The sequence below is a fragment of the Malurus melanocephalus genome, unplaced genomic scaffold, assembly GCF_030028575.1.
Source record: "Malurus melanocephalus ecotype Western Australia unplaced genomic scaffold, MMel_1.1 scaffold_139, whole genome shotgun sequence".
Lineage (NCBI taxonomy): Eukaryota > Metazoa > Chordata > Aves > Passeriformes > Maluridae > Malurus > Malurus melanocephalus.
In genome coordinates this window covers 357,467-371,100 of record NW_026623371.1, presented here as the reverse complement: position 1 = coordinate 371,100, position 13,634 = coordinate 357,467, and the positions used below count along the sequence as shown (strand labels likewise).

The 13,634-nt window shown below is 39.7% G+C and overlaps 1 protein-coding gene across 2 annotated transcripts in view; it reads left to right on the top strand.

Moving 5' to 3' along the window:
• The window catches only part of GRB10 (growth factor receptor bound protein 10), a 141,392-nt gene that overhangs the window by 24,834 nt on the left and 102,924 nt on the right, over positions 1-13,634 (top strand). For both annotated transcript variants that reach the window (XM_057371053.1, XM_057371054.1), the window contains exon 2: positions 10,378-10,475. In XM_057371053.1, coding sequence (XP_057227036.1) covers positions 10,425-10,475 — 51 coding nt within the window. In that variant the 5' untranslated portion in view covers positions 10,378-10,424. The remainder of the gene's footprint in view (positions 1-10,377; positions 10,476-13,634) is intronic.

Genomic DNA, 13,634 nt, shown 5'->3' with positions numbered 1-13,634 from the left:
CCAGTTTGCTAAATTCCTGTTGTTGTCAATGCAAAGAACCAGATCCAGTGGTGTGTTTCACTGAATTGCGTAGGCTGTAAGTGGCTTCTTGGGCTCATCTCATCCGAGCCCCAGCTTTCTCTGACATTCAGGCAATGTCTGTGGAATGAGCTGGATTGCACATGTGGAGAGCCTGTTTCTCCTCCCTGGCTGATGTGGCAGTGCAGGGGTGCACATTTCTCCTGTACACGTATCGCTGCCACCCCCAGGGTGTGTGACTGTCTCCATGTCCTGTAATGGTGTTGTGCTCAGCTCCGTGCGCAGCCTGGCTGTTGATTTGCTTCTGTGGGCAATGTGCTCCAGGCCTACAAAATGATGTTGTGTGTGGGGACACTTAATGYCTTCTCCCTCCTTTCCACTGCTGCCAGTACCAGCTGGACAGCCTTGGAGGTGTGAGAATGCAGAGGGGACCTGTGTATCAGTTCCAGGCTTTGGGGTACGGTATTTTTGTGGGTTAAAGCACATCGGTGCACAGGAGAGGCACTTTGGCTACATCTGCAGCCTGCACCCTTGGAGAGCAATTGTTCYCCTTTGGCAGCTCCGTAGTCTGAAGGTTCACTAGGGATGTTCCTTGTTTGATGTGTGTCTAGTAAGCCTTCAGTRCTGGGGATATTCAGCATTTCACACCTCTGTGAAACAGCCTCATAAGGCCTGAAACAACAGATTTCCTTTATGGCACCCTGAAAATACAGGGAAGTAGCTCTTAATGTAGGTGGCTTGGCAAAATATTCTAGTCAAGTTATTTGGCCTGATATCCAGCCTTCGATATGTAATCTTTCGGCACTGCCAAAATACCATTCTAATTAAGCTGACATAGTCTGTGAAGCCTGGGTGGTATTACTTCAGTTTTCTTCCCTGTGTTTTGAAAGGGTTAGTGGAAGCTGTGACACTTGCAACCTCTCCATCGTCTTCATTAAGCTGGGATTTTGGTCACCTTGTGGCCTTCAGAATCAAAGCAAGGACTATTCTCTTTCTTCCTCTCTGCAGGTACAAGTTAATAGCAATAAATAAATGTTCACCACTGCACATGGAACATGTGATCAGTTGGCCAGATTTCAGCTTTTTGTTGAACATTAGCCCTTCTACAAAATATTAACCTATTCTGTASGTTTATTTTCTGTTTTGTTTACACTTATTAAAAAAAGCTATGCCCTGTTTGTCCCAGGGTGGTATTATATTTGCAAGTAGGTCAGCATCCTCGCTTTTGAGATGTCAGCTTGAAACTGTTTTTTTTTTTTTCCAAGGGCTAAAAATTGTAAGAGGGTAAGAAAGACTTTCTCATTGCCGATATCCTTTATTTATTTATTTATAGAAATTCTTAGCCTGTATTTAAGAATAGAGCACCAGTAACATTTTAGTTGTGTTCTGAAAGTCGGCACTGATTGCCTGCTGCTAACCATAAGCCACCCGTGGATTTGAAGCTTGTGTGTTGCATAATGCCAGCAAATGCATTTGAGATTACAAAATGGTCTCTTTGCTCTAAGAAGAGATTGCTGTGATTTGTTAGTGGGGCAGCGCTAAAGTACACATGGGGTATCTGTGACATCGGTATCTTAAAACCACAAGCAGTTTTTTTGCAGCTGAGCATGCTCCGGCGCTGCTGGTCCTTCGTTGCATGGGAGTGAAGGAGTGCAGTCTCCAATTTGGGTGCATTTTTTTATGTTCTAGTCAATCCGGGGTGTATGTATTCCTTTAATTTCTGTGTGTTACCCCTCGCACCTCTTGCACTTCCTTATTGTAGCCCTTTTGTACAAGCAGGATTTTCTGTTCATCTCAAGAGCAGCACAGTATTTGTTGGAGTTGCCTCCTTGCACTCTTTGCAACGAGAAGCAGAGCTGGTCATTGCCTGCTTGCTCCGGGTTGATGTAGTCCAGGGCTCTCCTGGCTGTGTTATCACTTGCAAGCCCTTCTGTGGTAATCCTTACCCTGCTGTGCATGGGGTAAAACGGGTTTGCTTTTTTCTTTTTGCTACTTGCTACTGTTASTATGGTGTCTTTGTCAGAATTGTTTCAACTGTTGAATTCTTTAGAATAAACCGTGCTTGCGAATGGTTGCCACAAAATTATTTGGAGGGTGAATTAACATACTSTTGATGCTGGGGATCTCTGCGCACAGAATGGTATTTTTTTTTTCAGAGGCTAAGCAGAAAGTCTCTCTTTTGAGTGTTCTAAACATGCAAACACGGTATACTGCAAGTAACCAGCTTACCTAAGTACCTGGTATGGTATCTCAAAAAGATACCATCTTTGTGAGTTGCTTGCAGTTTGAATTGAAATGTTTCAACTTGCCTCCTAGCTTCAACCATTTATATGGGATGAGACAATGTAAATAAACCAAGCTTATTTGTGAACATAAATCATAGATAACTGTAAAAACCTCTGTCAATCGATTTTCTTAAAAAGCATGAACCTTGATGTCCAAATAAAAGCTTATGATAAATGCTAGTTAATAACTTTTCCAAAAAAATCTTGCACCAAAAGAACAGCAAGTGATACATGTACACTTACTGTGTTAACTATCAGTACTAAACCCTATAAATCATCAAGTAAAGACCCTAATGTCTGATGTCACTGGTCCTCAATAATGAAGTTTTAAATCCAGGAAAACCCTGGAGAGCAGGAGAAACCCTAAGGAGGGATGTGAATAGTATTGATAGATACCTGCCTGTAACTTTCTGTGCACAAGTGTGGGTGTTGTTTTTGAAGTCAGCCTTATGGCCRGCCCTCTGTAGCCAGTACGGTGTAACAAAATCTAAAGTTCATTGAGAAGCTATGAAGCCCCCTGCATTAAGATCCAAGTGAAGAAAAATAGGCTGTGAATAATTTTAATGATTGTGAATGGATCATTTGGATGAAACAGGCTTAAAGTGCTTGAAAAACTGATCAGTATATCATGTGATAGGAGATCGCCTTTTGTTCTTTTGTTTTGTTTTGGTTTTTTTATATTTTTGGCTTTTGCAGCAGCCAGGAGGGGAAGAAAGGCTTCTGCATGCTTTGGAAGATTCTCCTCCCAAATGGAGTGTTACAGAAATAAGGGAAAGATGCTGGGAACAGGGCATTCTTGCTACTCCATGAATTTAAAGGTCTCTCTACCAAACATTTGTATATCTGCTTCAAATATTTTCTCTCTGAACTTTTGTCAGGAGGCTGTACAGGTAACAGCTGAGGGGTGCATACTACCACCTTGTCACCTCCGTAAAGGCAAGTTGAGTCTAGTAAATCTTTCCAATAGGTGTTTATGGATATTAAGCTGTGGTTTCAAGCAGAATCTGTAATGATCTGACTTTCTTAAAAGAAAAAAAAACACTGTACAGAGCCTGATGAACTTGCCCTAATTGTTTAGAAAAATGTCTTGCGTGTAGTTTAGTCTCTGGGTTGGGGGGGTCTAGAGCCCTTGGTTTTCAAATCCCACCACTGAGCAGGCAGAAGGACCATTCAGAGCAGTTGCAGGTTGGAAGCATAAAGGCTCATTAGTGTGTTGAATACCAAAAGCAATGTTTTACTYAAGTGTGCAACAAAAGCAAACTTTAGCTGAGGTGGTACCACAAGGTGCAAGTAAGTTCCTTTTTGAAAAAACTTTATATTTTATTTGGGGATCTGTCCAAATGTTTAACTTCTGTGAGATGCCTGGAAAGCAGTAATTCTCAGGGGTGTGCAGTAGGAAAGGTTTGCCAGCTCCTAAAGGCAGTAAACAAAGGAAATGAAAGTTCACAGGTCACCTTGGCCAGTGTGATGGTTTGCTGCCACTGGAGAGGGGTGATCCTGTTCCCTTCCCCTGTTGCTCGTGGTCTCCTGCTGTTCACGTTGTGCCAGCTGAACTGCCTGTCAGATCTAAGTTTATTGCATTTGCTTCCTTAGCAGAGCACTAACCCAGCAAAAACAAATGCATTAATTAACACAAGCTGAACTCATTAAGGACCAGACACGACACAAAAGGGGAGAAGGCGGGAGTGCCATGAGGCTGCTGGAGGAAGTGGAGGAAGAAAGCAGAGCAAGGGCTGATGAAGAGAGTGGGATGTCTGTCCTGTTCTTGGCAGTAACAAGCTATTAAATAATCTTGACTGTTGTATAACTTCACTCTAAATCTTCAGGTTGGGTAATGAAAGCTTAAAATAACACAAGGAAATAATTATTTAGACTGCTTCCCAAAATTATAGAATTTTGAATTCTGTTTTATGAGAAATGTGACTAGATTGGGGTGGGAAGGGGAGGCAAGACAATAACAACACAGAGAGTATAGTGTTTTTTCAGTTCTCTGGAGGCAAAGGATGTAGTGAGGAGCTGTACAGACAAACTTAGAGACTTCTGGTCATGGCATTGTCAGATGAAGTTCACCTTGGGCTGCCTCACTGTGCATCTCATGTCCCAACCATGCATCCAGGGACCTGCCCTGCCTCTGGATATGTCTTGCTGATGAGGTTKTCGGCTGTCTACTACATAGTTTTTTTATTTCAGTTTCTGTCTAATTAACATTTAATTTAGAGTTGGGTACAAGGCTCAGGTTACCAAAGTTCCTCCTTCAAAGCTATGGATTTATTTATTAGGAGAGAGAAGAGGATTTCAGTGATCAAGGAAGACAGTGAAACTGCAGAATTTTGTAAATATTTCTGAAGTTCATTATAGGTTTGGGGTTTGTTGTTTGGTGTTTTGATTTTGTTTGGGAGTTTTGGGGKTTTTTTTCTGATTTTTTTTTTTGTTGGTGCTGTCCAGTGTTGTTGGGCTAAATGCTATTTTTCTCCCAGAACTTTATCTTTCCCRTCAGAGAAGCTGTTCTCTCAGGAGGTGAACATGAATTCACAGGCTACGAGTCTTGAGCCTTTTCAAAATTTTAGGCAGATTCAGGAAACCAAAAAACGCTGAACTGCGTATATTTTATTTAATTTTATTTGGCAAGGCTTGAAGTGGGATGGCATCAGCTCTTCTGTGCTTCTTCTGAAGTATGTATCTGTTTTGGCTTTCAAAAGCCTGAATTGCCTTTGCCAAGATCCTTCACTTTCTGGCAAAAGTACAATGGCAAATGGCTTCCTTTACAAGGTGTAATATTTAGACTAACAGCTTTGCAATTAAGAATGGCAAAAGAGAATTATATTCCCTTTTTTTATAAGACCAGATTTTTTAGTATGGTTTCGTGGGAGTGTTTGGACGTAACTGAAATGCTTTTGATTGATGATTTATATTTTGAACAGTGCTTTTCATTTTAGTGCGCAACACTCACTTGAAATTTTAGCTAGAACAATGCTTTGTTTTCAAAGATGTTCAAAGTATTCCTCTGGTGAGGCAGTTGCTCTCTATCATAGACTTGCAAATGCCTTTTGGGTACATATGTGTAACAAAATGAGTGTGAAGATACACACTCGTGCAAGGGAAATGAGGAGAAATTGGGAAAGCTGCGGGTATTCTTAAATATTACCTGCTGCTAATCTCAGTAGGCCATCAGGGTGTTGRCGATCATGTTAAGTCTTTTGTGGCTGGAGAATAATTCTGTTCTGGTGTGTTTSGGGAGATGTTTTGGAGGAAAAAAAAACTTATTTGCAGGGATATTGGCCAAGTATTATTTTTCAGCATGGGCAGACTGGAGACTTCGGGTGTGAGGAGGCAGTTCAGCTGGGGAGAGAARCAAGCCTGTGTTTGGACTGAGTAAATTGAGAAAGTGTTCAGTGAAATGTTTGAGGTGATGAATCCAGTCCTGCTGACCAGGTGATCCCTTGGGGAGGGTGAAGGGCATTCTCAGGTTTGTAAACTGATGCCGTCTCCACCTGAACCAGTCACCAAAAGAGGGGAAGATGCTTTACAAATCCTTACATGTMCTGATGGGCAAAGCCATGATGAAATCTGATGGCAAACTTGTTTGCTGCTAAGGGTGTTTTTAGTTTCCTTGGTCCAGCCAGGTAAAGAATCTGATGGCACTTTCTTTTCATGTCAGAGTCATTCAGGCTTCATTTTTGTGAGAASTTGTGTGGGTCTTGCATGCAGAAGCACATCTGGGTCCCGCAGTTTCAGTGCAGCTGGGGACATTGCTAGCTGTCAGGTCTTTCAGCTSCAGAAAATTCGCTGGCATGCCTCATGCTGCTTGTATCCAACTTTATTTCCATTGTAACTATGGCAATGGGAGTAGACTGGTAAGAAAGTGTCAGAGTATGGGTTCTCATGCCTGTGTTGCAGAGGGTTGCTCCATGTACCCATAGAGCTGCCTCATCTTGTACACCTGTTTCAGTGATACAGATACATATATATATATATATATATGTGTGTGTGTGATCTATGTATGTACATGTCTGCAGAARAAAACAGAGTGCTTTCCTAGATGATATGAAGTAGTGGGGAGTCTGGAGCCAGGAGAGCAGCCGGATGAAGTTCTGGAGATTGCTCTTGTGTGAACCAAGAAGAGAGGGTCTTTAATCCCCCTGGATCTTCAAGATGTTAAATTTTAAGTACAGTAGACTTAAACCCAGACAGTCCTGAGGGTTACTTAGGGGAGAATATTGTATTGATTCAGGTCTAAGACTTTGTTCTAGTTTCTTTGAAAAACCCAGGTTTGGCCTGCTAAACATCAATTYTGTATTGTGGGGAGAAATGGAACAGTGATACATAGTGTCTGAGAGAATAAAAGATATGCATAAAAGAGAGGGAAAGATTTTTAACTTGCAATGCCTGAGATTTTAGATAAAGGTCTTCAGGTCAAAATTAAGTCAGTGTTGAAGCTTTTTCCCCTTCCTTCTTTTATGACAGTTCAGTTATAGAAAGCAGAACATTAGAGAAGAAAAAATAATTACATGCTTTAAAGGGTGTAGCCTTCAACAAATTTGTTAAGTTACCTTTCATTAAAGAGCATAAATCCAGTTTTCAAGAGCTCTGGAGCTTGTCTTGCAACTCTGCCAGGTTARAATCCTTCTTTTTTTTTTCCTCCTCCTCCTCCTGTTCCTAACTAATCTGCAAGCAATTGCTTTTTTAAAAATTATTTTTCTCTTGAATTTAAAGACTTTGACAGATGGCACATGTAGAACCTGGAAAACTTCCTGAATTGGCAGAGTGACCATACCCCTGCCATTTTCCTACCACAGTATCTGTAGGTGCGTAGGCTGTGTCTGCTTCCAGAGTGCTGGGCGAGATACCGTTTCGTCTGCTGGGAATGTGCAGAGAGCAAGTGATAAATCAGAAAAACATACCTGGTGATGGGCTTAATTTGCARTTAATAGACAACTTAATCTGCTGGTTAGCTGAGTAATTTGATTGTGACTTAAACAACCCATTCAGAACAGYGACAACCTCCAGGGTGCTTACCTGCAGTGTTTTCCATCCAGGAATAATATCAATCTTTTAGATGGTGTGAGTTCGTTTAACACTTTTGAGAGACTGAGACATCAAAGCTAGATTCCCCACAATAGACCATTCTTTATTCTAGAGAATGTCATACCAAAAATTAGTCTCATGACCTTTGAAGCTTGGTCTATCATGACTGTCCTTCTTTCAGGGCCTCTGTCCAAGGCAGAGCTCTGAAGCCAATAAAAGCACATGAAATTGCTCAGTTCTGAATGTGCACAGGCTGTCTGGCTCCATGTTGCATGACAGTGGTTCTCACTGCTGAATGTCCTGAGTTTTGTAACAGTGATCAACTACATAGCTTGTTTTCTATTTACAATCCTTTGGAATTTCCCTCCCCCATCTAAGGCATTTCAGGAGAAGGGCAATAACTTGGCACTTGGAGTATGTCTGTGATTTGTGCTGTGTAACGTGTGTGGAAGGAACATGTATGTCTGTATGCAGCTGCAGTCTCTGAAGAGAAGTGACTGCTAAAAATCATGTTTAAAGAAAACAGCGCAGGAAAAATTAATTTATTTTTTTTTCTTTTTAAGTCTTCATATTTGCCTGCTGAGCACATGAATTGATGTAGAGTTCTACCCTTATGAAATCTGTTACTTGTTGATTTGGTACAAAGGGCCTTAGGTCTTAAAGGTGAGAGAATTCTTTTCATATTCCTAGGGTTGGACTAGTTTAGTAAACTGTTTTTAGACAGACAAAAGAGATGAGATCTTAAATCAGTGTTAATGTGGGACTGACCAGGAATGATATCATCTAGAGATTATTGCTTTCCTCTGTTTCTGCAGTGTTAACAAATGAATGCTCAAGAATGTAGCAGCAAAGCAAATGGTTCTTGATAAATTATGCAGTCTTGACTCCAGCTATTGTTTGAGGTAATTTATGATCTTCCATTGGTGTAATGGGGCTGTGGCATAAACTGCAGCACGCCCTGGAGTAGACAAATTGGTCTGGTATTGTTTAGGAACATACTTAATCTATCTTGCTATGAGTGAATTGGAGCCTTTTATTGAAACATCARAAGTCCAGTATTTTGATATTAAGTCCTTAATAACCTACCATTAAATCTGCAGCACTTGTGCCTTTTCCTGTTTCTAAATACTGAAGTGATAATAAACATAAAACTGTTGCTGTGTAAAGCTCAATTCTTTTCCCTTACCCCTTTATGTGAACTTCCTTTAGTCTTGGCAGGTTTAGAGGCTAATAATACAGTTCTCTTTATTCTTGATGCATTTTACTAATTCCATAATAGCTATTCCAGKGGCTTGCTTAATTTCTCTGTAGCTGTGCTTACAGAAAATGGTACTCCTCCAAGTGAAAAGGTTTTTAAGAGCTTTTGTTAAATCTGTGCTTAATTATCTAAGARCAAACTGGGTGATTAAAGTGAAATCTTCAGATCAATCTTTAAAACTGACTGCAAATTTTTAGGTGCAGAGAAGTAGTTAGATGGCTGTAGACCACTGTTTATATGTTTAAAGACTAGCAGTAGTGCAAGTCGAGTAATGTGCCTACAGAATTCAGTGTCTGATATGGCCTCCCCCCCCACTTTGAATCGTGTAAGATTTTGGGKTTAAGTTCTTTTTCCATAGTATTTACTTACCTAGAATAAACAACTTGATTTATGCATATTTAGTTAAATAGATTTTCAGACTTGCAGTTGCCAAAACYAGTTTTCTCCCGAGGTAATTGGCTGTATGAATTGATCACAGAAAACTGCAGRAGCCCAGTAACTTACTTCCTGGAAAGAAGTTCCCAGGAGTTTGCCTGCCTTGCTGATAGAGGAGGAGGCTACCATGCCTCAGCAAAACTTAACCTGGAACTAAGTAAAATAAAGCTTCCTTGATGAGTGCATGGTTTGTGGACCATAGGCTGCAAGTCCTCTGGGAACAGTTTTTCCAAGTTGTTTTTTACCCTTGTCCCTGATGTAACTGWCCCATAAATTTTGCTGGCAGCTTTGGTTTGGTGAGAGTTCAYGCTTACCTGTGAGCAGTGGGTAGCCTGTTTAAAACTCAAGCTTTTATTTTGAATACATGATTAATAATTAACAGTGAACAAGACAGGAGCTTTCTTGTGGTAGAAGTGAAAGTTTTGGCTGTGCTTTGAAGCTTGCTTTCTCTGCCCCAGTCACCCTTTTGTATCTACTTGGAGATGGCATTGCTTGTCTTGCACTGCAGGGATGTCTCCACATTGGTCGGAAGAAATGCTGGATCTGCAAATATTGTTTTATTTATTTATTTATTTAGGGTTATTTTTTGTTTCCTTTGTTATGAGGCAGCAGTTTTAATGGCTTTCTTGACATTGTCTTGCCTTSTTACTTTTAGTTCTTTAGCCATCTGTACCTCTAAATGCCTGCAGATTTCTTTTCAAACTCTGTCTTATCACAAAGTGATGCTTTAAAGAAATGCAGCTCACCTTGCAAAGTCRCTGCTAACAATGACTCAGAAGAGCAAGTGCAAGACTTGAATGAATTTGTGTGTGACACTCTGTTTGATGTATCATGTGAGAATAAAACCAAGGGAGAAAAGGCAGGCAGGAAAGGGTAAAGGTTAGAAGTTGTGTAACCAGGCATTGAGGGCTAATGCTGCATAATGATCTTGGTGATCTTAMGGGTCTTTTCCAACTTAAATGATTCTGTGATAAGTGACTGTCATCTTAATCTTAATTCACTCACAGATTTCAGTGGATTTTTTCCACAAWTGAAAACAACCTCAGCTGGTGAGAGCCAGTTTTCAAATGGCTATGGTTTTGCTGTGAAGAGAGGCTTTCATTTTTGCCTGAAGAGGAGAAATAAAGGAGCAGCCACAYGGCCTGAGAATAGTTTTGTTGGCTTTTAAATGAAATATCAAATTAAACGTGTTTTCTGGGCTACAGGCAGCGAATGTGTACATTTTCTACTTCAAGTTGATGCAAATCCTCATCACCTCATCTTGATCTTCTCCGTCTTCCTCCTCCAACTGTTTTCAATAATAAGTTGATGAAATGTCTTCAGTATGGTTTCTGACAGTTTGTTTGTACTCTGCAGGTCCTGGGAAGCAGTAGATGTAATTTGAAGAAAATTTGAAGGAACAAATGGCTTTAGCTGGCTGCCCAGACTCCTTTTTACATCTTCCTTATCGGATAGTAAGTTGTGAAACTGCATGTTCCTGTCAGCTTGTAGCATCATATTGCTGTGTGCCGATGATTGATTGTGCATTCAGACTTTTCATCAAACTGCTAATAGCTGTCTGGCAATTCTCTGGGTTTTGCTAACATTTGGAAACAGAGCCTCTGTTACCATCCTGTATTCTAGTTCTGCTGCTGAAAAAAATTGGGTCAATAATGTATATTGGTTAAGATTTGATATTTGTCTTTAAAATAGCCTTTGCCTATTTGGGAGAAGGCACTTGTTTCCAAAGAAAAGGTGGCAAGCTGAAATACCAGTGAAATGCCTTGCACCAAAATATATCAATGTTTGCTGAATGCTATATTTGYGGGAACAAAGACAGAGATTTTTACACTTGGTTAGATCCTATGCTTTTTGAGTCATTGTGCTGTATCTAAGCAGCCAATATGGCATATCACAAAGAGTATATTTAAAAAAAAAMCTTATCTAAATTCAAAGCTACTTGGCAAAAATGCATGTAAAAGTTCTCTTCTTTCCCTGGGCAGTTTTAGTTGGCATAATGCWTGCTTTGTATTTTTTATGAAACTTCAAATTGCTAGTTTGGATATGATCTTTTCTTTGCACTTTTTATCTTCTGTTTTCATAATATGATTACCACCCTGAGGATTCMGTTATGATTTTGGATCCTGCAGATACACAAATAATTAAACAAYGTCATGTGACATTTAAACCTTTTCCCTTTATCCCATGAGAARCATTGCTAGTAGTGATTACTACAGTCATGCTACTCATTTGGAAGAAAAGCAAAAAAACAAACAAGAACAACAGCAGAATTTAAAAAAATATCTCTTTAGGATTTTTACATGTTTTGTAATATGTCAGCTTACAATTTTTTTCCCCCAACAGGAAACCTCAAATTAGTTAAAAGTCTAATGTTAGTATATGCTGAGTTGTCAGCTGAATGTACCTGAATGCTTTTCCTGATAACAGGAAAAACACAACAGTTCTTTTATAGCTTCCTTTACAGCTATAAAAATAGACTGGACTTTGAGAAATTGGATGTCCTGAAAATCTGTTACTATACTTGGATCTATGATTTTAAAAGAGTATGTGAATAGATGTGCCTGGACTTCATAATTTTGATGCACTGTGAAATTATGCTTCCAATTCATTTAGAGCATCATCTGAGTCATGATGCGAARCTGAGGGGAAGGAGAGCTATGTAAGAGAATCTTGACATTCTAGGCAGTCATTTTTGAGCTGCAAGTTCTTCGACTGAGTGTCAATCTTTCCTGTGAAAATAGTGTCTTTAGTGGTTCACAGGAAGTAGGAATGCGAATTTTCATTGGTACTTCCCTTGCTCTGGCAAACCCTGTAGATAATCTGCTTTAGTCTGGGGCAGTCAGCAGACTGGAAGTGTCAGAGCAACATGGGGTGATTTAAGATGGTGGGAAAGTGACTCAGTTATTTTTGGTCAAAGCTTACTGTGTATTAACTACCCTAAGTGCTTATAACCAGTTTGAAGACTAGCTGTGGTAGCCCATTCACAGCTACTGTGCCTTCTGTCAGAACTGAAGTTTGCATTAAAAAAACCCTGAACATCTGTTTTTCCACCCCTACTAAATCTGACTTAGGAGCTTTCATCAACTTGTCTTTCAAATTTGGCTGCAGTGAAAGCATTTTGTCGGTAAAGGGCTGAAAGAAGGTTAAACTAAATATGCTCTAGATTAGAGTGTAAAGAAGTATTCTATTTTTTCAGCGCMTTTTCTTACTTAATGTGAATGAAGGGCTGTGAAGGACACTGCTCCAGAGATCCCAAGATTGGGACCTTAATGCACTAAATTCAGTAGTAGAATAAATTGACACGTTGGAGTTTGGTATTATATTCAGGGCAAGAAGAATGAGAACCTGCAAAGGTGAGTATGCACTACAGAATATCCTTTAGGATGTCTCGCTGCCAGTACACCTTTTCTTCTTTTTYTGATTGGTTTTGGAGAGATGGGCAAGGTATAGGTCTTTGACTTTCTTACTGGGCTCTTTGTTTGCAAGGTTGGCTGCTTTCAGAAGCTTTCAAGTCTCGTTTAAGAGCCTTTTTTTTCTTTAACTTTCTCAGGAGTTAGTACATGAACCAGTCACACTGAGTGCATTCTCCTAGAAACAGCCTTTAGCTCTGTTAAAAAAAATAAAAAAATCAATACTATCTTTCAGTGGCTTTCAGGAGTCCTTTCCAAATTCTTGAACTCTTCAATAAAAATCCGGCAGTGAGAATTGGCAGTGTTTGTCTTCTGTTCCTGGAAATTCAGAACATAGTCCCAGAATTTCTCAGAAAAAAATGGGATGATTTACTGTGTTTCCGTTCTTTTGCAATCTGTAGTCACAACAGTATTTATATGCAGTGACTTGAACTCTTGGGGAATATTTAGTTCTTTAACCCTTTGCATTTATTGTGGAAGTGTCAGTGACATAAATAACAAAAAAGACAGGGTTTTTTTTTCTCGATTTATGAAGATAAAATTTTGCACATGTGGGAGTGTTCTGTTCATCTTCCACTTTCTGCTTTCTGTTTGTTTTCTCATGACCAAAATGCAGGTATGACTTCAGTAATAATTAATAAAATTTGGTTTTAGTTAGCTGAATTTTTATTTGAGAAAGGACTTATAACTTGGTATAAAATGAACTACAAGCACTTGGCCACAAAACAGGGAGAAAATAGAAATTGCTTTCTCTTATGTGTACAGAGCTGTGGATTTCAGGATTGCTAATAATCCCCTTGATCAGATAAGAGTGCAGAATATTGCACATCATACTTGAGAAGCTTTGTGCACTTCAAGAGTAGGAATTAAATACCTAAGGGAATTAATCAGAGGCTAGCTACTGTAATGAAAGCCTCTTTCAATGATGTCAGATTTGTGGATGTGAAGGTGATGTACTGTTAATACTACAGTTGCAATGGTGACATTCCTCTGCCTTCAGAGCAGCAGTGAGCAGAGGTTCTCYAGGTTTTAATATGGCAGCTTTGAGCCTTGTTTTCCATAAAATGATGCAGTAAGTTAGAAGACACCTTTGGAGGTAATTTCATCCCAGTCCATGGCATATTGAGGTTATGCTTGTTTTCCTTGAGTTCTTCATCTTGGTGAGTGTGGTTTTTAAGGAAACTCGTTTTTTTTTTTTTTTTT